The sequence below is a fragment of the Populus alba genome, chromosome 1 (genome assembly GCF_005239225.2).
Source record: "Populus alba chromosome 1, ASM523922v2, whole genome shotgun sequence".
Taxonomy (NCBI): domain Eukaryota; kingdom Viridiplantae; phylum Streptophyta; class Magnoliopsida; order Malpighiales; family Salicaceae; genus Populus; species Populus alba.
The window spans coordinates 4,557,732-4,580,863 of record NC_133284.1 but is presented as its reverse complement, the minus strand read 5'-3'; the positions used below and the strand labels follow the sequence as shown (position 1 = coordinate 4,580,863).

At 33.3% G+C, this 23,132-nt stretch overlaps 1 protein-coding gene and 1 pseudogene across 8 annotated transcripts; both read right to left on the bottom strand.

The window, feature by feature from the left end:
• Positions 1-878: 878 nt before the first annotated feature.
• LOC118034050 (uncharacterized) lies at positions 879-5,722 on the bottom strand. 8 transcript variants are annotated; one of them, XR_012170062.1, is made up of 5 exons: positions 5,495-5,675; positions 4,092-4,778; positions 2,591-3,582; positions 1,487-1,558; positions 879-921 (listed from the first exon to the last, which is right to left on the bottom strand). XR_012170062.1 is itself a non-coding variant. In XM_073409691.1 (4 exons), the coding sequence occupies exons 3-4, from the start codon at positions 3,576-3,578 to the stop codon at positions 1,539-1,541; spliced, it is 1,008 nt and encodes a 335-aa protein (XP_073265792.1). In that variant the 5' UTR covers positions 3,579-3,582; positions 4,092-4,778; positions 5,495-5,675; the 3' UTR covers positions 956-1,538. The 8 variants fall into 8 exon arrangements, 4 of the variants coding, with proteins under 4 accessions (XP_073265792.1, XP_073265787.1, XP_073265791.1 ...); XR_012170061.1 differs by having other exon boundaries at positions 890-921; positions 2,278-3,582; XR_012170060.1 differs by lacking the exon at positions 879-921 and having other exon boundaries at positions 956-1,558; positions 2,278-3,582.
• A 1,322-nt stretch (positions 5,723-7,044) lies between these two features.
• LOC118034049 (pleiotropic drug resistance protein 1-like) lies at positions 7,045-14,240 on the bottom strand (annotated as a pseudogene).
• Positions 14,241-23,132: the final 8,892 nt, after the last annotated feature.

Genomic DNA, 23,132 nt, shown 5'->3' with positions numbered 1-23,132 from the left:
AACTTCCTGATTATAGAACTTAGACTTCTTGATAATAGAGTTTGGAATTCCCTGATAACAGGGCTTGAGGCTTCATGATTATAAGGTTTGGACTTATTTTTATTTGTAAATTCAATCAATGAGAAAATCTTGTTGTAAAACATTTTATTTTTTAAATCATCTTTATTATTTTGGAACTACTCCATAAATTTAATGATTTTGTCCATATAGGTACAATTATTGAAAAAAAACCATTAAGATATAAATATAAAGTATTTTCATCCAATATTTATTTAGATGTATTTGGTCAAAAGCACAAAATATGCCATAAGGAAATTTTAAATATTGTTTTGGCATATGAGAAAATGGGTTTGTGAAGAAAAACATGTCCCGAATTTTCGAGCTCTTTTTGTAAAATGGCTCAAAAAGATTCTCTAACAAATGAAAAGCTATTTTTTTAAAGAAAGTTTTGAGTTTCTTAAAAGAAATGGCAGCTTTCTTTTTATTATGTTGGTTTTGCAAATGATTCAATGTCATAAAGAATGATATACAACATAAAAATGTATGTCACGACCCGAATCCCGGATCTGTGACCGGCAACGCAGGAGCGGTGTCAAAAGGACACCTCTCCTACGCTAAGCCTCAAAACGGACATATCAAAAGAACATTTGTTCAAAAATACGCAGCGGCTCATAATATTCAGAAATATCGTATTATTCAAATACTGATGAAAACCGAAAGATAATTATTAAAACAAAAATAAATAATTCATAATACTCATTACATTGTCAAAAAATCCAAATTTAATTAACCAAGGTAACAGTGGAGCGTCTAAGACATCAAATCAAAACTGAAAGGAAAGCCTCCCAGCGAACAAGCAAGGCATACCGACCAGAACTGAAGAAGCGGAAAACACTCAACAAAGTCCCAGAAACTAAGAACCTGAAATAATATTAAAAATGAGAGGTGAGTTCAACCAACTCAGTGAGGGGAATAACATTTAATATACATTTCAGATATTAATAATTTGTAAGATGATATATCTTAATATACATATACATATACTTACTAAACATAATATCATAACGTAACATATTATCATAACGTAGTGGATTACATGTCAGAGATCAGATGACACCCGAAGGTGACCAGATGACACCGTCGGTGACCACTGTGGGATGATCAATCGCCACAGGCTGATGCCTCTCTCATCAGCTAGGTATACAGAATACTATGTGCACACAGGCTAACTATTCTCCGTTAGCATGGAGTACTGACAAGTCCATATCAAGGCATAACAGATATTCACATAATCATCAAAGAAACGTATATCATATCAAATAGAATTTACTTTAACAGATTGCGAGTGCAAATTCAAGAATAAATGAGTACTCGGAAAATAAAGCAACATATATAAATATTCAAGAAATTTACTAGTTGTACTCATTGTATAATCAACATACATATTTATTTATATTATATGCATATTAAAGATTATTCCACTCACCCGGAAAATATAGAACTAAAAGAAATGTCGGACGAAAGACCCGAAAATCCTATTAAGGATCGTTAGGAGAACCTACAATAAATATATGAAATATACTCAAAAATAGATCAAACAAAAGATCCCAAAGCATAAAATAAACCGGGCTTAATCTCCCAAGTTTAGGGACTAAAACAACAATTTTCCAAAAATAGGGACCAAAACGTAATTTTTACCAAATTTTGAGGACCGAACTGTAAATATATAACCATACTGAAATTTATCCATAATTAATCCTCAATTCTGTCCAGGATATATCATTATGCTCCAGGACCATTCTGGAACTTTACCAAATTTTTAGGGTCAAATTAGAGGACCAAACTGAAAATATTAAATTATACTGGAATTTTGTCCTTAAATCATCCTCAGTTCTGTTCAGAACCTCAATTTATGGCCCCAGGACCAATCTGTAAAATTTCCAAAGTTCGGGGACTAAACTGCAATTTCCGTAAATTGAGGGACCAAATTGAATTTTCGTCATCTTCAACCTCAAAACCCAGAATTTCAACAGATCACCTACTGTTAGTTCCAGATTTATACCTCAACTTCATCATTCAATTCAACCATAACTCAAAATCATCATATTTCTCTACAATCTCTCCAATTCAACTAAATAATCAAATACCCACATCAATCAACCCCTTAATTCAAACTAATTCATCAATAAACTCAAAATTCAAAACTCTAAAATTAATCAAAAACCGAAATTTAAAGCTAAAGAAAACATATTATACATATTCAAGCATAATTCTTACCCTTTTACTTGTTTTCTTCAACCTTTTTCTTTTTCCTTTATTTTCCCCTCTTTTCTCTTCTTCTTCTTCTTCCTCTCTTCTCTCCTGCCGGTTCTCTCTCCAAATTCAGATCCTTTTTTTTTTTTCTTCTTCTTATATATATTTATCAACTATTGGTCAATTACCACACTACCCTTCAATCATTTATACCCTCTTTTAAGCCTCCAAGGGCTTTATTGTATTTTCCAATCTTTTTAAGTTTCAAAACATTACAATCTCCCCACCTTATAAAAGTTTCGTCCTCGAAACTTAATAGACAAGATTGAATACTTACCGAGATTATTGAAACGATGAGGATACTGCCGACCTCCTTGTCCCCTGTTAGGACCTGTATCAGACCGCTGATGAAAAGAGAACTGATTTTCCACCTTGGGCCTCTTGACCGAACCCACTGATAATTCATCCTCTAACTCTCGTGCTTCAATAGCACGGGCATGATCCACTACGGCCGAGTACTTCTTAAACTCATGAGCCCCAACAGCTTTGAATAGGTAGTTATTAAGACCTTGAACAAACCTCTTGATCTTCCTCTCCTGAGTTGGTACCAAATACCCAGCAAACCTGGACAACCGCGTGAATTCAACTTCATACTCTGTCACAGTCAAGTCACCCTGAACCAACTTCTCAAACTCGTATGATCTAGCTTCCCTCACACTTTCAGGTAGAAAACGCTCCAAAAATATCTCAGAAAATTCCTTCCACGCCATCGGTGGAGAACTAGCTACCCTTTCACCTCTCTTGGACTCATACCAACTCACAGCCACCTCACCTTCTAGCCTAAAAGATGCTAAAGTCACTGCACGATGATCCGTGCACCCCATGGCCTCACACCTACGCCACACTGCATCTAAAAACTGTTGTGGATCCTCAGAGTTATCTACACCCTTAAAGGTAGGAGGTGCCAACTTAAGAAACTCTGACAATGGCACTTTCATCCCATTCACAGTATGGGAAGTCGAAGATGCATTCTTATCCTTCTCCTTTTCTCTCTTAGCTAAAAGATCAGCCAGGGTCTGCATGGCTTGCCCAATTTTATCCAAAGCACTATCAGTATAAGATACCCTATCATGGGATTCTTGCTCCTGGTTCTTACCAACATCCAGACCATAGTCCCCCTCAAATTCAACCTCATCCTGAACTTCTGCTTCAATTGGTTGAGGCGAAGGGTTTCTAACTCTCTTTTTGCGCCTCTCCTTCCTAAGCTGAGCGATAGGAATGTCCTCTTGATCATCGGTATTAATTACATGTTTAGCCCTCGGCATATTTCTAAAAAAAAAAAATAATGCATATTTATCACAAGGAAGAAGACATGCTTGATGAGAATTCAAAATTTCAAAAACAACAAACAAAACGATACGGATCCTAATGCTCCACTTATTACGAAATTTTGAATAATAATTAATTAATAAAATAGATTACGAGATTTTAATAAAACCATGCTCTGATACCACCTTTGTCACGACCCGAATCCCGGATCCGTGACCGGCAACGCAGGAGCGGTGTCAAAAGGACACCTCTCCTACGCTAAGCCTCAAAACGGACATATCAAAAGAACATTTGTTCAAAAATACGCAGCGGCTCATAATATTCAGAAATATCGTATTATTCAAATACTGATGAAACCGAAAGATAATTATTAAAACAAAAATAATAATTCATAATACTCATTACATTGTCAAAATCCAAATTTAATTAAACCAAGGTAACAGTGGAGCGTCTAAGACATCAAATCAAAACTGAAAGGAAAGCCTCGCGAACAAGCAAGGCATACCGACCAGAACTGAAGAAGCGAAAACACTCAACAAAGTCCCAGAAACTAAGAACCTGAAATAATATTAAAAATGAGAGGTGAGTTCAACCAACTCAGTGAGGGAATAACATTTAATATACATTTCAGATATTAATAATTTGTAAGATGATATATCTTAATATACATATACATATACTTACTAAACATAATATCATAACGTAACATATTATCATAACGTAGTGGATTACATGTCAGAGATCAGATGACACCCGAAGGTGACCAGATGACACCCGTCGGTGACCACTGTGGGATGATCAATCGCCACAGGCTGATGCCTCTCTCATCAGCTAGGTATACAGAATACTATGTGCACACAGGCTAACTATTCTCCGTTAGCATGGAGTACTGACAAGTCCCATATCAAGGCATAACAGATATTCACATAATCATCAAAGAAACGTATATCATATCAAATAGAATTTACTTTAACAGATTGCGAGTGCAAATTCAAGAATAAATGAGTACTCGGAAAATAAAGCAACATATATAAATATTCAAGAAATTTACTAGTTGTACTCATTGTATAATCAACATACATATTTATTTATATTATATGCATATTAAAGATTATTCCACTCACCCGGAAAATATAGAACTAAAAGAAATGTCGGACGAAAGACCCGAAAATCCTATTAAGGATCGTTAGGAGAACCTACAATAAATATATGAAATATACTCAAAAATAGATCAAACAAAAGATCCCAAAGCATAAAATAAACCGGGCTTAATCTCCCAAGTTTAGGGACTAAAACAACAATTTTCCAAAATAGGGACCAAAACGTAATTTTACCAAATTTTGAGGACCGAACTGTAAATATATAACCATACTGAAATTTATCCATAATTAATCCTCAATTCTGTCCAGGATATATCATTATGCTCCAAGGACCATTCTGGAACTTTACCAAATTTTTAGGGTCAAATTAGAGGACCAAACTGAAAATATTAATTATACTGGAATTTTGTCCTTAAATCATCCTCAGTTCTGTTCAGAACCTCAATTTATGCCCCAGGGACCAATCTGTAAAATTTCCAAAGTTCGGGGACTAAACTGCAATTTCCGTAAATTGAGGGACCAAATTGAATTTTCATCATCTTCAACCTCAAACCCAGAATTTCAACAGATCACCTACTGTTAGTTCCAGATTTATACCTCAACTTCATCATTCAATTCAACCATAACTCAAAATCATCATATTTCTCTACAATCTCTCCAATTCAACTAAATAATCAAATACCCACATCAATCAACCCCTTAATTCAAACTAATTCATCAATAAACTCAAAATTCAAAACTCTAAAATTAATCAAAAACCGAAATTTAAAGCTAAAGAAAACATATTATACATATTCAAGCATAATTCTTACCCTTTTACTTGTTTTCTTCAACCTTTTTCTTTTTCCTTTATTTTCCCCTCTTTTCTCTTCTTCTTCTTCTTCCTCTCTTCTCTCCTGCCGGTTCTCTCTCCAAATTCAGATCCTTTTTTTTTTTTTTTTCTTCTTATATATATTTATCAACTATTGGTCAATTACCAACACTACCCTTCAATCATTTATACCCTCTTTTAAGCCTCCAAGGGCTTTATTGTATTTTCCAATCTTTTTAAGTTTCAAAACATTACAATGTAAATCCATGACTATAATGAAATTATAACCATAATTAATCCTCAATTCTGTCCATACTATCTCGTTATTCTCTAGGGACCATTCTGGAATTTTTTTCAAATTTTTAAGGTCAAATTGTAATTTTTGTCAAATTGGATGACCAAATTGAAAATGTTAAAATTTCATAACTATACAGGAATTGTACCAATAATTCATTTTTTATTCTATTCAGAATCTCGGAATATGCTCCAGGGACCAATCTATAATTTTCCAAAGTTTAGGGACTAAATTGTAATTTTCATAAATTGAGGGACCAAACCAAAATTTTATCATCTTCAACCTCCAACCTAGAATTTTTTTCAACAGAAAACCTACTGCTCTTACTAAATTTTTAACTCAAAATTCACCATTTAAACAATTCTTATCTCAAATCATCATCTTTACCTACAATCTCTCAAAATAAACTAAACAATCCATTATCCACAACAATCAACCCCATAACATTCAAATTAATTCATCAATTAAACCCAAAACACAATCTTCAAGACCCTAACATTTATTAAAACAAAAGTTAAAAACTCAATTAACATACATTTAACAACCTAAATCTTACCTTTAAACTTATTTCCTCCAACTCCTTTTTATTTCCCTTCTAATTTCCATCTTTTCTCTTCTTCTTCTTCTTTCTCCCTTCTCTCTCATGGTTTGTTCTCTAGAACACAGCTCTCTCTCTCTCTCTTTTTTCCTATTTCTATTTATCATCTTTTTATTCAATGACTACAATACCCCTCATTTAATTATAGTTACTCTTTAAGCCTTCAAGAACTTTATTGCCTTTTTTCTACTCTTTAATTCAAAACATTACAAAATCTTTCTTTTTATTTCAAAACATTACAAGTTTTTTTAGCTGTTGAAGTTTTGGAATTTTAATAGCTAATCATTTTGGAAACCTTTTCTGGTCCTAATCATTTCGATTTTGTTTATAATGATCAGTTATTATTTTCTATTTTCAAGTTGATGATGTAGTTAAATAGGATGACATGTGCCATTGCACTATTGGCTGATCAATAATATGAAGTAGTGACCGAGGTTCACCTCCAAATTTTTTTGTTTCTCCTACTCATCTTGTCTTAAACCAGTCATATTAAGATTAAAAAAAAAAAAGAGTTTTTATTTTTAATTATTAAGGAATATAAAAAACCTCATTAAGCATATAGAATAGTAAAGAATAAATCATTATTTTCAAAAACCCAAATAAATAGGAAAAGGACATGGAAGTTACATATAGATTTAAGAGATGAAGTATGTATGCAGTTTGTGGAACTACAAGCATTAATTAACATTAACTTAATTATCTTAGTTAATAAGTTTCAAATAAACTATATTAACGTGTTGTTACAAACTTGTAACAACACAGAAAAGGGAGAAACATTAGATTGAAGCGTGTTAAAGAAAATCCCTATCGCCTCTGGGAAGTTGAAGGCTCTGATAGAGAAGGCAAATATGAACGCAAAGAGGACTGTCCAGCCAAGAACCGCAGCTGCAACTACTCCAACAAAATCATGGTCGAATCCGAGATAGTCTTTCACATATTGTTTCACTGTTTGAGTTTCGGTGATCAGGCCTTCCTGTATATCTCCATACTGTGATACAACCAATCCATACAAGGACCATGATACGGGGCATGCCCAGTAGTACCACCTCCACCATACAGGTATCCGCTGTTGTAATAGACCAAGGCAGAAAAAAGAATCACAATATTGTTCCTCAAGGTAAGCAGTCACTATGGAAACTTAGAATTTGAAATGATTAAGATATATATATATATATATATATATAGTAGTATTTAGCACTTACAGGTCGAGGGACTATATATCCCGAGAAGAGGTTCCATATTAAATAAAATGCGGTGGAAACTATGGCGGCAATGTGGTGGTTTGGAGTCACAGCCACGGACATCATTCCATATAAGGTGAAGTATAATAATGTGAAGTACATAAAGAACAGATACCAAAAGAACTTAGCAGCAGTCCATTCAAACCCAATCATTGCATAAACTATAACACATAGACAGCGGATTTGAACAAACACATAAGGAATCTCAATCAAGACCTGCAACATAAGATGAAGTTTTTGGTGATCAATGCATGAAACATGCAATAATAATTTACTTGATGAGGTGAATCCTAGATTACCTGTGCAAAGGCATAGGGCAAAGCTGAATACATCCCGGCAGCTCTTTCTCTGTAGAAGACAGTTCTTTCAACAGCCACCACTGGCTGTACAGCTGATCCATTTTGAAAACCAAGGAAAAGAAACAGCTGCATACATTGAACCCATAGCATTGGAAAGATCCTGGGTAGTGCCCCTACAGTTTGTAAGACAAGTTAGATGAATTGGTAGAACTGCATGTGGCAAACCATCAAAGTGTCACCTTCTATATATATTGTTTTAAGCTAGCCATTGTGACTTACACTTTGGAGCCAAGGTCCCAGAACATTGTCCCGAACATCAACCCGATAAAGGTTGTGAAAAGAAATCTCACGGCAGTGTATGGTGGATTCCTCCAGTATGACCAGTGTTGCTTCCACAAGCAAGCCATGCATTGTGTGAAAAATGATGTCGAGTACTGCGTGGAGAATAAATGTCCTTCGAGCCAGGAGCAGGTGTGCTTAGTTCTGCAATAAGTGCTTTGTTTTCTCCTGAATTAAGCCACGCATCAGAGACAAACTTTAGACAAATTGAACTCTACTTCTCAATTATTAAGTGCTTTACTATTTCATGTCATCAAAACTTATTTGGGAGGGCTTTAGAATATTTTTCAGTACTTTAAAAACTACTTTAGCTGACTGAAACAGATCTGAATTCTTGTAAATGTCAGCAAAATCAACCCCCAAAGCCATCTCTTGCGACGATGAAGTAACCTCCAGCATCCAAGTTGCTGGATTATAGCCATCTTTAATTTTACTCACTCCTTCAATTTCCTTAACAATTAAATGAATATTAGTCAGTTATAGTTGGTATGAGCATAGGTTATTTAATTATTAACCAAATTAAACATACCTCAAAGTACTTAATCAGATGGATAGAGTGACGACCACTGGCCCAACATATATCTCTTCACCTCCTCGCTTCATCAGGAATAACTACAATGCCATGTTAATAATAGCCAGATTATTATGTTTGATAAACTCTTGACAAAGTTCTAGATCAGATAATTTGTTGACAATTTTTACTCATCAAAGGAATCAAAATATGTCTATACTGGGCTGATGGATGGTGCAAACGACTGTTCTTCCTGTGTCCACAGTGTTCCTAACTGTTCTCATCACAATGGCAGCGGCTCTAGCATCTAGCCCTGAAGTTGGCTCATCCATGAATATGATAGAAGGGTTTGCAACTAGCTCAACTGCAATGGTTAGCCGCTTGCGTTGGCTTCAGTGGACAAACCATTCACACCAGGCAACCAACTAATGCACTGCGCAACGGATTCAACTCCACAAGAATCCATGACTTCCTCAATGAACATCTAGAAATGTAGAAGTTGATTGGGTTAGGCCAACTAAAAAAAAAACATAATATTTAGCACAATCACCGCATAAGATCAACTTCACCAGCAGTATCCTTTGCTAGATAGAACCGGGATTGATCTTGATCCAAGGAATAAAGTATAAAATGGTAAAGCTGAGTTAAACTTAATTGATGAAACAAGCACGAAAACAAGAAAATATTCACGGAACCCAAATCTGCACGCTAAATACCTAATGTATGAAGCATATTTAAATTCAAGGCAAACGGTGCTACTTTCTGGTTTCAGAGTCAACTTCTGAGGGTAGACGAAGCCAAGCTGAGTAGAGTAAGGATTCAATAGACGGTAACTTGTGGAGAGTGAATGTCATTTTTGCTCACAGTATCCAGAAATTCTAGCAAAAGTTTTCTTGCTTCTTTGGGTACCCTGAAATCTTGATGTCTCCTCAATATATCCACCAGTTTCCTACCAGCTAACACATCCATCAAAAGTCGTTTTTCCAGCACCACTAACTCCCATCAAAGCTGTAAGGATACCGGGCCTGAAAGCACCACTCACACCTTCAAAAGCGCCAGCCTATCCTCAGCGACTCCTTGAACTTTCATTTCCTGGCAAATCTCAATACCAACATGATCAGTTTTTTCTATTTCATTCAATCATATGACATCAAAGCGAGATATAATCGTACTTTACTAAATCTTGATACTCTGTGGCATGTCACGGAGTAAAATAACGTCATTAAATGTGATGGAATGTGGTTCAAATGGAAAGACATTCCTTTCTTCTGTTGTTGCTGGCCTCACCGAATGGAATCTGAATCACTTCTATTAATTTCAACTCCACTCGCTGCTTGTAAATTGAAAAATATATCGGTAATTGATACCTAATGGAGGTTGGGAAATGACTTGAGCACTTTATTATTTGAATTCTTTTACCTGTGTTGGTTTTGGTGACTGATTCCACGGTTTGATAACTGAACAGCTCCTCCAGAATCACCACTTTCGATTCTTCAGATATAACAGCCTGAGGCTTCTCAAATGCTGCCAACATAATTTGCTATATATTAATATAAGCTCCAACTTTCAAGAGGTATGGCGTTGTGAAGGTAATGACACTTACGATCGAGGACAGTGAGGGCCAAACAAAGCAGACATTGAATAGTAGTATGAATCCTTGCTGTTGCCCGACTCCTATCCAGTAAATACGCTTCTGTGAGAATTCGCGACTCTTCAAAACTTGGATTCCTAGTGATTCTGTGGAGCCTGCAGGAATCTGTGATTCGAAAAATAACTTTCAGATACCAGTTGATTATTGAGAGCCGATGGCACAAATATAACAAACGGTGAGTTAAAGAAACCATACATGACTCCAACTATGTCAAGGAACTCATTCACCTACTATTGCGCTCTGCCCGTACATCAATGGTGAAGCCAGTAACCCCATATCCACCATTTCTTTATTTGCTCTGTTCATTCAACAAAAAAACACATTATGAGTTCCTCCAGGCTTGGCAGTAAAAATATAATTTTCGAGTGCGATATTATACTCATCATACTCTGGACAAGATGACGCCACCCAACGCAAAAAGTGCAAGGAGCACAAATGATCCAAAGGTGTTAGCAACAAATCATGTTCCTTCCAGCTGCAGCGAATGAATCGAATAGTGCAGATGCCATCTGGTTAATTAGCACAAGCACCAAGTACAGCTTAAAAAACCTGCAAAAAATGAAAGAAAGAAACACAACCTTGGTTATATGACAGCTGGATCAGAATGGATTCTGGTACAAGCTTACAGAAAATCAAGAATTCTTATTTACCTTGCAATGTTTTGGATCAACATCCAATTACATAATAAGTTAGGAAAGACCCATGCAGCAACTTCAAACAAATGTAATGGGAATTTTCAAGATCCAAGGCGGAATTGAATATGTCCATGGGAGGAAAGAATAAGAGTTCCTTTGCTTGTAGAACACAGGAAGCTTCGCGATGGTCATAGATAGCTCAGCCATACATTAAACATGATCATGATCGCAGTGAAGAACAAAGCACCAGTATAAATTCCACCATCAATGACTGTAATCTCGAGGCATCTTGGTCCGGAAGAAGAGTGTCATTGAAATAATTGCCATCATTGTAAGCTGATACCAAGTGAAAAGGAGTCAACATTGAATGCAAAAATTTGAAAGTAAACAGAAACTTGGATATTGTAATGACTATCGATAATTACTTGGAATATCTTGAAGACGTAGACAAATGAGTTCCTCTTCATGAGCAAGAATTCTCTTTGAGAAGTTAGCTTTAAGCAGATCCATCTTTCCAGCTCCGTACTTTTTGTTTACCAATGCGCTGGATGGTTCTTGGTCTTGTCAAATGGGATTGCAAGCTCCTCTATGACCCTTCGTCCCACGCTGATTGATTGAAATGGCCTCAGCAAATTCGTTGACTGTGATAAACCTGTAAGGCTGATCTTTACGTGCCCAATACTTCTCTTGATCTTTCCTAGACGTCACCTGCGAAAAACTCCTTCATCATCGATCATGAAGATTGTGATACTTACACGAGGCTCTTTTTATTGAATAATAGGAGATCCTAGTGTAATAAAGGTTCCATGTAAAACCGCTTCATTTAAGCTTACTTCTTGCAGAAAATCTGCACGCCTTTTTCTTTCAGGACACTGGAAGCCATTATGTTCAAAAAATCCAAGCACATTTTTCAACGAGGACCCTGGCTAGCAACAATTTGGCCATCTGACAGGAGAATAATGTCATCAAAAGAGGTCCATAAGTCTCCGGTGCTGGCTGGAGAAGCGAGATGACGGCAGTGCAATTGAGAATGTGAATAGTTTGCTTTAAATGAGTTCACAATTTGGTGAGTTGTTGAGCTGTCCAAGCCAGTAGAAATCTCATCCATAAACAATGCCCTTGATGGTCCGACCAGCAATTTCACCTATGACAGATCAATGGAGATCTCTGCAGATTAATTGGAGAGTGAAGCGAAATATATTTTTCTCTGATGTTAGTTATGGACTAATGGAGATTTTTTACCAGTTGTAACACGCTTCCTTTGTCTCCAGAGATACCCCTTATCATTTCATCACCTACCAGAGTATCTGCGCAGACCCTCCAATCCTAATATCTACAATTTCCAGAGAATTTAAGAAGATTTAGAGATATTCTGTTCACGTTTTCTGAAGACTTTCATGACATTTCAATGCTACATAGTGGTGTTACCTTTAAGACGTAATCGGTGATGACATTGGCCTCTTGACCCTGTGTTGCTATTGCCTGTAATACCAGAAACAACAGAAAATGAACATTGCTTTCTACATCATCGTAGGCTTATTCTAGCTACCATAAAGGAAGTCTAATAGGCAAAATATTAATATCTTTCATCACCTTCAAGAAGACATCAATATCTGGATCAGGCTTAATGTTGGCTTCTTTCTCTCTTCTCGACAACTCTGCCAACATATCTGACAATTGCAAGGATTTTTACTTTAGTAGTCATGTTTAAATTATGAATATTGAACAGATCACTAGAGTGGATTATGATTCTGTTGGGATATGCATATAAAATCTAGTCCATTATTCTAACCGTGAAGGTTTCCAACCCTTGGCATCTGGCAGAGAAGGCCAAAGTTTCCTCACGGTCATTTCTCCTAATATGGAGATCTTGTTTGACTGATATAGGAAGCGTTCTTTGAGGTACGAACTCGTTCATCCCATGACCAATTGTATGTCACGCGACCAGAATACTGCAAGAAAGAATTCAGATTCTCAAATTAAAGCAGAAAACAAAAGCTAAATCCTCATGGGATACACAAATTTACGAGAATCTATCACCACCTTAAGACTGGGATCAAAGCTTTCCAGCCAATGCCAACAGAAGAGTGGTCTTCCAGAACTTGGAGGACCAAGAGCAGAGTCAATCTAAAAACATGTACATAGCAAAAAAACAAAACTTAAGAATAGGCAACAAACTATTGAAGCAAACAGATTCTAGATCATGATCATCTTTACCTTGATGGCTTGACGATTCCACTAACATCTTAAGGATGGTGAGTGGTTTCTTTCTACTTTGGAAGTATATCGAAGAGATATGAGTAGACCCTTCAAATTGATGTATGAGTTATTAGCTAATAAGAAAGCATACATATTTTGGCAATCGGTTGTAATAACTGATGTCAAAATGTTTGCAGCTGTAGTTACCTCTATTATGCTAAAAGTGAACTTAGCAAATGAAGGCAAAGCACACTTCCTACATAAGCTTCAGCTCCAATATTTAGATGCTCGTACCGCACTTCAATTGTTGGAGCTCAATTCCAACCCTGAAACGCCAAAAATCAAGAACTTCAACAGCCAAAACAGAGTTTCTCTGTATTCCAAGTAAATAGAGGGAGAACAAATCCCATGTTTTCTTTTTAGATCAATCCATATATCATGAAAGAGAGACTAACAAGTATTCCAATCAATTAGAACCATTTTGTTTCGATCTAAAGCCTGATTCCTTTCTAAAATTTTCTCTGCAACCAAACAAAGTAAATGTACAAACCAAAGGAGAATATTTTACCTTTCAATACGATTCTTGAGTTTCCACAAGAACTCTCATTATCCTCGTTGCAGCTTTGACCAACCTTTCCAACAACTGTTTTCTCTCTTGGACTCCGAGTTTTTTCGATATCTACCTCACTACTTACAACCTCGTGATGCACTCATCAATATACTTTCTTAAACGATCATAAGTAGGTAGTTTCTCCAGCGCAGCCCATTTTTAGAGCCTCTTCGTCATCTTCTTCTCGTGAAGATCTTGAAAATGCTTCTACAGTACTGTTTCTCCATACAAACGAACCTGCTCTTAAACTATCTCTTAAAGTACTACCAGCTCTGTAAATATCAGCACTCCCCATTGATGGTGGATCAGTATACTTAAACAACAACTAAAACAAACCAAACCCAGATTTTGTTCCTCTATTCTTTTTCTGGGTTTTGGAACTTGAATCATAGAAATCTAAATGAACAGCTAAAATGATTTTGTTTCCAAGGGAGACAAAGTACTAAAGTGGAGCGCCAATGAAAAAATGAACATGAATGTGCGGATACTTATAAGGACTCTACTGGCGGCTCTTAAGGACTCCTGGCGTCTTTTTATTTGAACGGTCAAACTTGTTTACATATTGTAAACAGCAGACCTATTACGGGGAGGAAAAAAAGAGGAAATAGTTGAAAGTTTTTTGCTTCCTATTATTATTTGATTATGTTAACCATGCTGTATTTATTTTTTGAATCGTAAAATATAATTTATTATTTTTTAATATAATTTTTATAAATAATAAAAATAATAAGATTTAAACTTGTGACTGCTTAATCATTTATAATCTGATATTATTTTAAATAATCATTTTAATTTAATAACTTAAGCTTTTTGATAAAATAAAAGATATAATTTTATTATTTTTTAATAAATTTTAATATATGTGTGAAAAAAACACTTATATTATGGTTTTAAAAAAAATTAATTGAAAATAATAATAATAATAATAATAATAAATTAATATAAATCTTTTCTTACATCCTCGTATAATATCCATGGTAAAATTAGGGGAAATGAGATAAAAGGAAGAGATGAAAATGGAGTCAGAGAAAGTATAGATTTTTTTTATTTTATTTTTTTGTCTTTCGAATCAACAGAAAGTAAAAGCTAATAGGGAAAAAGATGCTTCTATGGAGTTGAATTTTCAATTTTATGAATTCTCTATCCAATTGGGGAGATTGATAATTAATGGTGAAAAATCGTCAAAAGTTCTTTGCTTCCTGTGACCCAAAAGTCAACCACACTGTAATTATATTCAATATGTGTGAAAAACAAAATATCTTTTCAAGAATCCTGTTCATATTAATATTCAGCCAGTACGATATTAAAGTTTAAAAAACCTTTATTTTGAAAATATCTATTAATAAACTAAGGAAAAATGTTTATTGCTGTAAGAAAAGGATGCTTCCATATATGGGGTTGAATTTTCCATTCATTTCCTCTGGCTAGAGAGATTGATGATTATGGGTCCTTAAAGAAAAAGTTTCTCACATTTCCATCCTAACAATGTCATGTATTTATATTCAACTTGGAAATTGAACTCCTATATAAATGAATTGGTCCTTAAAGAAATTGTTTTTTTTCCTCACAAAATTAAAAAAAAAAAAGCATATAGAAAATAAAAATAACTAATGGCTGGGATTTTTTTTTTCTATTAGTTTTAATTTTATTCAAAGTGGTGGATGCAAAGACAAAAGTTCCCCAATTAAACCAAGTCCCTATAGTTAAGGATTTTATTAATATATTTCCTGATGACTTACCTAGATTGCCTCCATATAAAGAGATTGAATTTTGCATTGATTTAGTTCCGGATACCGAGCCAATATCAATAGCACCTTATATAAGTGATGCAATAGAGTTGAGAGAACTAGGATCACTGCAGGATTTATTGGACAAGGAGTTCATCCAATCGAGTGTGTTTTCTTAGGGAGCCCTGATGTTATTTGTCAAAAGAAGGATAAGTTATTGAGATTATGTATAGATTACAGGCAAACTGGAATCATGTAGACAGTTCGAAATAGGTACCCATTCCCTTACATTAGATAATTTATTTAACCAATTGCATGGAGCTCAATTCTTTTCTATGATCAATTTTCGATCTAAGTATCATCAATTGAAGATAAGAGAGGAGAACATTTCAAAGATAGCCTTTAAAAATTGATATAATTATTAGCTGATTTTTTTAGTGATATCTTTTGAATTAATTAATATGTCAGCTGCTTTCACAAACCTAATGATTAGAGTGTTCAAAGTAGTTTATTGATTGATATCATAATTATAGTTTTATCGATGATATTTTGATGTGTTCGTCAAGGTCTAAAGAGAAATATAAGTAGCACTTGAAAATAATGCTTCAAACTTTACAAGATCATGAGTTGTGTAGCAAGTTCTTAAAAAGCGAGATTCTAGCTTGAAAGAGGTAGCATTTCTTTAGGAATATGTAATGTTATATTATATTGAGAATTTATTGATAGTTGGGGAATAAATTTGAGCAACGCCCTTATTTTTAAGATGACAAGAAAATTGCAAACAATAAGACAAAGGAAGATTCTGAAAAGTCAACACTGGCAATCATTTGAATGGTTTTCAGTTTTGACATGTCCACATGATTTTTCTTCTCGTATATAAAATCAAAAGCCCTAGAAATGTGAGAATTATATATATTATATATATATATATATATATACCACACACACACACTTTTTCGTATGAAATCAAAAGAACTTTCGACGATTTTTACAATTAATTATCAATCTCTCCAATTGGACGGAGAATTCAATAAAATTGAAAATTCAACTCCATAGAAATGATTTTCATGGTTGGTATTTGAAGATGGCTCAGAGTTTTTCGATAAGGTGAGCCATGATTTTATAATAATATTATTTTATATAAAAGTGGTTCTAATTGACCTTATTATTATTATAATTTGAATAATTTTTAAACCATTCATTAATATCCATTATAAAAGTGGCTCTAAGTTTTTGAAACTTATCAATAACTAATTAATTAATTTTGCTAAATCACAAGGATTAAGTTTATAATAAACTCTTTCGAATTAAAAGTGATGTCAATTATATTTACCTTACCCGTTCTCAACACTAAAAATTTTGACTGCTTTTTGGGTGAAGCTACTCTTCTACTTCTTTTCAATTCAGTTTTTTTTTTTTCTCATTTTTCCTATTTTTTCTTCCAAATGCATCCTTTTTTTTTTATTTTTTATTTCATTGTTAAAAAAATTAATAATCATTCCGAAATATCTTGAACTAATAAAGTTAACTACATTATATTGAGGCAATTTCAACACGATTTAATTTTAAATTTAAGCTAGGTAAAGAGTCAGGTCAAAATATTTTTTATCAATCTTTTTTTTCTCAAATTCATCCCCATATTTTTTTTTTATTGGTTAGTTGGGTTGTTTTTTGATAGGCTAAGTCGATTGGGTCTTATCGAGACAACTGTTATAATAGTTTAATTTTAAACCTAAGCTAGGCAAGGAATTGGGTCATAAGATTTTTTTCTATTAATTTTATTTTTAATTTCATACTAGAACTTTTTTTACTAGTCAGGCAGGTTATATTGGACTAACAAAGTTAATTGGTTCATGTCGAGACAACTCTCACCCAATTTATTTTATATTTTTTTTTTCATATTTTCTCTTCCTTCAACTCTGTACCTATTATTTTCTTTCTTATGTGCACATGTCGCAAAGAGTGATCATTTTATGTTTTAACTTTCTAAATAGATGGTAAAATATTAGTAGGTAAAATAAAAACTTTGAATCACAGTTTATTACAATATACTTACTATTAATTATTTTTTATTAAATCGATTTTCTTTAAGATGTAGGAGCAAGCAAAGGTAAGTAATTATTATCTTCTAATAGTAGATCACAAGTTACATCAAAGTTCTTTAAATTATTTTAAAAATATATAATTATATAAGGTTCAAATTATGTATCATTTATAACTTAATTAATTTTCAATCAAGTCCTTTCATAAAACTAATGAAATCAAATGATATAATTTATGACATTGCTTTCAAAAGGACTAATTAAAATGTTATATTGAACATACATCAAGAATTTTTATTTCATTGTAGGATATGATTTTTAATATTCAATATATAATTACTTGTATAAATATTTAATTTTGTTGAATAAATATGTGTAGATGGATATTTGTATTCAATATATTCATCAGTTGACATAATAAATAATGATAAGTGGTGAATTTCAAGACTGAGTATTACATGCTTTATGACCGCATTGATTTGGTGCAAAAGAGGCCTTCCTATTATGGTATTGTTGGCTAAAATCATGTTAATCACCATAAAGGTTTGTTGAAGGGTGAGGCACCTTGAGTACATGCCAATCATGACAAACATCTCTAAGGCACCCTTTAATAGGTACTCTTGACCCTTTAGTTCCAATCAATAGAGTTTTCACATGAGTCATCTTTAAGGGATCTATCCCTATCTAGAATATTACATATATGAAAAGGATGTTGACAGAGCTATCATAATCCACCAATATCCTATGGACTCTATGGTTAGCCAAAACCATGAAAATAACCAGTGTCTTTATAGGGATAAATCACCCCTTCTTTATTTTCTAGAATGAAAACAATGGGCTCATGCCATAGGCTTTGTTGGCAAGCCATTGTAAGGATCTATTTCCTATATTTCCTCTTACCACAAGAGGTGTCTTCTCTACCCAAATGCCTCTTAGAATCATATTAATCTCGAGTAAAGCTTGGTTAGGGTGGCTAGGTCCTTCTTTATCATGATTTACATGGGCATTTCCCTTAACAAACTACTTCAAGTATCCCTTAGAAATCAGTCTTTCGATTGCATTCCTCAACATGAAGTAATCTTCAGTATCATGCCTTTTTTCCTTGTGGAACATATTAAAAAAAATTAGAAGAGCATATGTGGAGGCGATACCATGAAAGGTGGGTATTAAACATAGTCTTTTATTTTGATAGCCATGAAAAATATTGTGAGGGTGATGTTTAAGGGAATAGTGTTCCTTATCTCAAGGTATTGCACGCGCTTCCTCACTGGTCTTTTATGACATTTCTTTGAATTATTCTCTCTACTAAAAAAACAACTCCGTTTGAAGGGCTTTTTATCTTAGCCTCTTGATAGAAACAAGGAGGTCCATGTTACAATATATTAGTTTTCTCTACCCAGATGTGATTCTTCATAACTTGTTTTACTTTCATAAAGCTTCTGTCTGGCAAGGCATACAAACCCTTCCACATGGAACATTCTCTTACCTCATTTATCAAAGCTTTTAAGGTCATTGACTCAATTAATTCTTCCATTTAGAGCGTCATTGAACCTTTTCAAATATGCTCAAGTGGACTCCCCTCATATCTGAGTAACACCAAAGAGTTTAGTGGAGCTTCTTTTGGCAGGTATGTTAGTGTTGAACCTTGACATGATTTTTGCACAGAGATCATTGAAACTTGTTGTAAAGTTTGGCTTTATATTGTTATATTATGCTCTAGCTGACCCTCTAAAGGTGGTGGCAGGATCTTGCACAAGTGTCACCATCTTGGATGACCAGCTCACAGTAGCTACGCATGTTTTGGACATGCTCTCTAAGAACTGCCAAACCATTATAATTGTTTAAGGTCATCTTTATAGAGATATACTCCTTGGGGATATGGGTATGTAAGACCCGTCTAGACAAAAAAGATCCATTTATCTTATAAGGACACAGGGATTACATTTGGATTGATTGCTTATTGGGAGAGTTTCATGTCGATAAGAATGATTCCTAGGGGGCTAGGGAATCATTATAGTGGAAAGTTATCCATGTTATTTCGCCTTTGCTTTTCTAGTTAGGATAGTTGTCTCCTAGTAGAGGGGAAGGCTTGTGGTTGAAAGATTGGTAACGAAGAAGCTACATCATGTGTTAGAGCTTGCTAATATAGTGAGGTCTGACGTTGTCCTTGGGATGCCAAAACGACTTGGATAAGAGCTTGCACTTAATTAATGAGTTGTTGAAACTTTAAAGGGGATGGTAGAGTAAACGTATCAATTGTTGCAGGGAGGTATATGACATGTCTCATCCCAGGGGTTTCTTAATTATATGTTATTGATAGCAATTAGGGGTGTAAAAAACCAGCTCTAGAAAAGTAGTTTATGATTTTTTATTATTGGTTTCCCACAAATGACACCAATTGATGATCTCCCGGGATCCAATATGCTCAGTAATAGTGTTCGAGTATTAAGAAAATGGATTATCATACGTTCACGTCAATATTCCATTTCTAGGGACAAAAAAAGCAGATGATTGGTGGTAAAAGTCTTAGTTCTTGCAAAATAGTCTTTTTTGTTGGATTTAGGGACCCTCCGATACTTAAGTTAGTGACTTTATAGTAATGGTTGTGAAGAGAAGAACATTAAACTCTAAGAACAAAAACATTCACTCTTAGTTTTGGTGCAATAAATTCTTTTAAAATGCATGATAAGAGAATAACGATCATGAATCCTTTTACTCGGGTGGTTCGGCGAGTATTTATGGTCCTTGTACTTTGAGCCTTTTTTGTTTAAGAGGATGAAAGCCTTTTCCTCTTGAATATCTTAATAAGAAAAAAGTCTTTTACTTCAACATTAATGTTGATAGAAACATCTTCTTACATAACATTAATATTGATGGGAATTACCCTTACACGCCATTAATATTGATGAACAAGCAGTAGAGCTATAGAAGACTTTTATGCTTTATTTTGTACATAACATTTAACATTGGTAGGAATAGTTTTATCATGACATTAATGTTAATTAAAATATAATCGGTTTTTTAGAGGATTCTTATACACCCAAAGGTGTAGAAAAATGATTATCCAAAGATTTGGTGTTATGTTAGATTCACGTGCACTTGGATTTGACACCTTGCCAAACCTACAAGTGTTTAACCTCAGCACATGGCTGAGCTCAAAAGATATTGGATCTAGCATCTTGCCAGACCCATAAATGTTTAGACTGCATACGTAACTGAGCATAGGATATAGCTAAATTTAGAGATGTTAAGTCTAATATTTTATCAAATTTAATACTCGGCAAATATTGTATATAGAAAAAGAACAAGACCCAAGTCAATAACTTCATATGCCAGTTGATATTGAGTGCCGAAGGCACAAATATACAAAGGGTCAGTTAAAGAAACCATACATGACTCCACCTATTTCCAAGGAACTCATTCACTACTACATATTGCGTTCTGCCCGTACGTCAAGTAATAATAATGGTAAGTTATACTTAAATCTGAGTATTAGTTAACGTATATAAAAAGACACCACGTCAAATTAGGGCCCCGTCGATATATGGTAGTTGAATAAGTTGTATAGAATTGTCACGAATTGTCTGCCAGTCAAAAGTCGTGAATCATTAAGTGAAATGACGTTTTACCTTTCCGTTTTTCTACCAGCATGGTGCACAGGTCATTCACGTTGACATGAAGAAGTTATGTCTATTATAGAATTTTAACGGGAGATGCTATTTTACAAAAATAAATTGATAAAATAATATTTTAAATAATATAAATATAGTTTTTTATTATATATATTTTAATAAAAAAAAATTATTTAAAAAATCAATTGTATTAGAGTGAAATAAATAAATTCTTTATTTTTTTTAAAATAATTTTGATATTATTTTTTCACATAGCTATATTTAATTAGTTTATTTTTTATTAGCCCCATTTTATTAATATTTTAGCATTTTATTTAACTTTTAAAAACAAATAAAAAAAGTCAAAATATTACTTTTATTTATTTATTTTGACTCTCCATTTTACACTGGCGTGCGTTGGAGTGGCTCGTTTCCACAGTTTTTTGGGTTTCTAGAACCACAGCGATATAATTTTCCATTGGCAGCATCAACTTATTGGATTGTGTGACATCATTCATGATGATGCTTCTTGAATGTGTGTGTTTTTTTTTTTTTTTTTCTAAGGATAATTTTAAAACTTACATCCAAACTACTTGCTCATTAAAAAAAAAAAAAGTGTCTGAACATGATTTTAACCATTGTCAAGATAAATTAGAAAGTCTATACATGTATTTAAGTAGATAAATTAAAAATGATTTATGTTAATAAATATAAAAAAATAAGTGTAAATATGTTTATTCAACTTGTCTTGCTACAAGTTGAATAAAAAAAATTTAATTAATATATTTTTAACATCAAATAAAAAAATATAATTATGAATCAAATATGATGTTTACATATAAAAAAAATAATAATTTCAAGTTAATTTTTAATATAGTAGAAAAATAGAATAATATTATAATTACTTTAGTGAAACATTATTTTTTAGTCTTTGTGTAATGTTTTGTCAAAAAATATAAATAAAAAAATATATTATAAAAAAATAAAAAATAAAAACAAGAAAAAATGATATAAATAGTCAAAGTATAGAGTGATAAATATTCTAAATATAAAAAATAATAATTTTCTCCAAAAAAAAAAATTGTAAAGGAAATTGTTTTCCGTGTGTCTATTTTGCTGGTTAACCTCATTTCTATTTCAAGACCAATAATCTAACCATTTCAACAAGGTTTCCTACTTAATTTGCTTGGAAAAATGATTTTAAAAAAAAAAGATGGTTAAGTGCTAATTAAAAGGTTTTTAAAAAACAAAAACATGTCCCAAAACAGAGGATTATCCTAACTATCCACAATCTCAAAAGCATAACTGTATTGCTTTCCAGCAAACCAGTACCCGACGTACAAATCATGTACCGTAGAAAGATAAAATGTGTCTGGTTTCTAACGGAGATGGAAGCTAAGAGTTCTGATGGAGATGGAAGCAAAGGAGGAAAGCGACAATATAAAAATTACAAGAAAAACATAAAATATTTAATGATAGAAAAATATTTAATGATAGAAGAGAGTGGTAGATGTCAATTATAAATTCACAGTTTTTTTTAAAAAATAATAAAATATATAATGACTACCTCTTTATAAAATTTATAAGATGTTTAAATAGGTTAAAAATATTAAATAATATTTATATATTCTTATTTATTAAGAGTATAATATTATTTTTCAATTTAATCTATATATACTTTCTTTATATTTAGGTTAACACTAAGAACTCATAATAAACAGATCATTGAGAATTCTAGCCTCATTTTTATGTTTGATCTTAATTATTTTAACATGATATCAGAGCTGGTTTTATGGGACAAGGCTTAATCTCGAACACAACAAATTTTTTGGAGTGATATTTTGTCTTTCGCTTCTGTAAAATTTGGTATTTTGCCTTCCC

Bases quoted from the DNA above. Each gene is read 5' to 3' on its own strand.
- LOC118034050 (XM_073409686.1), bottom strand. From the start codon at position 3,578: ATGCCGAGGGCTAAACATGTAATTAATACCGATGATCAAGAGGACATT.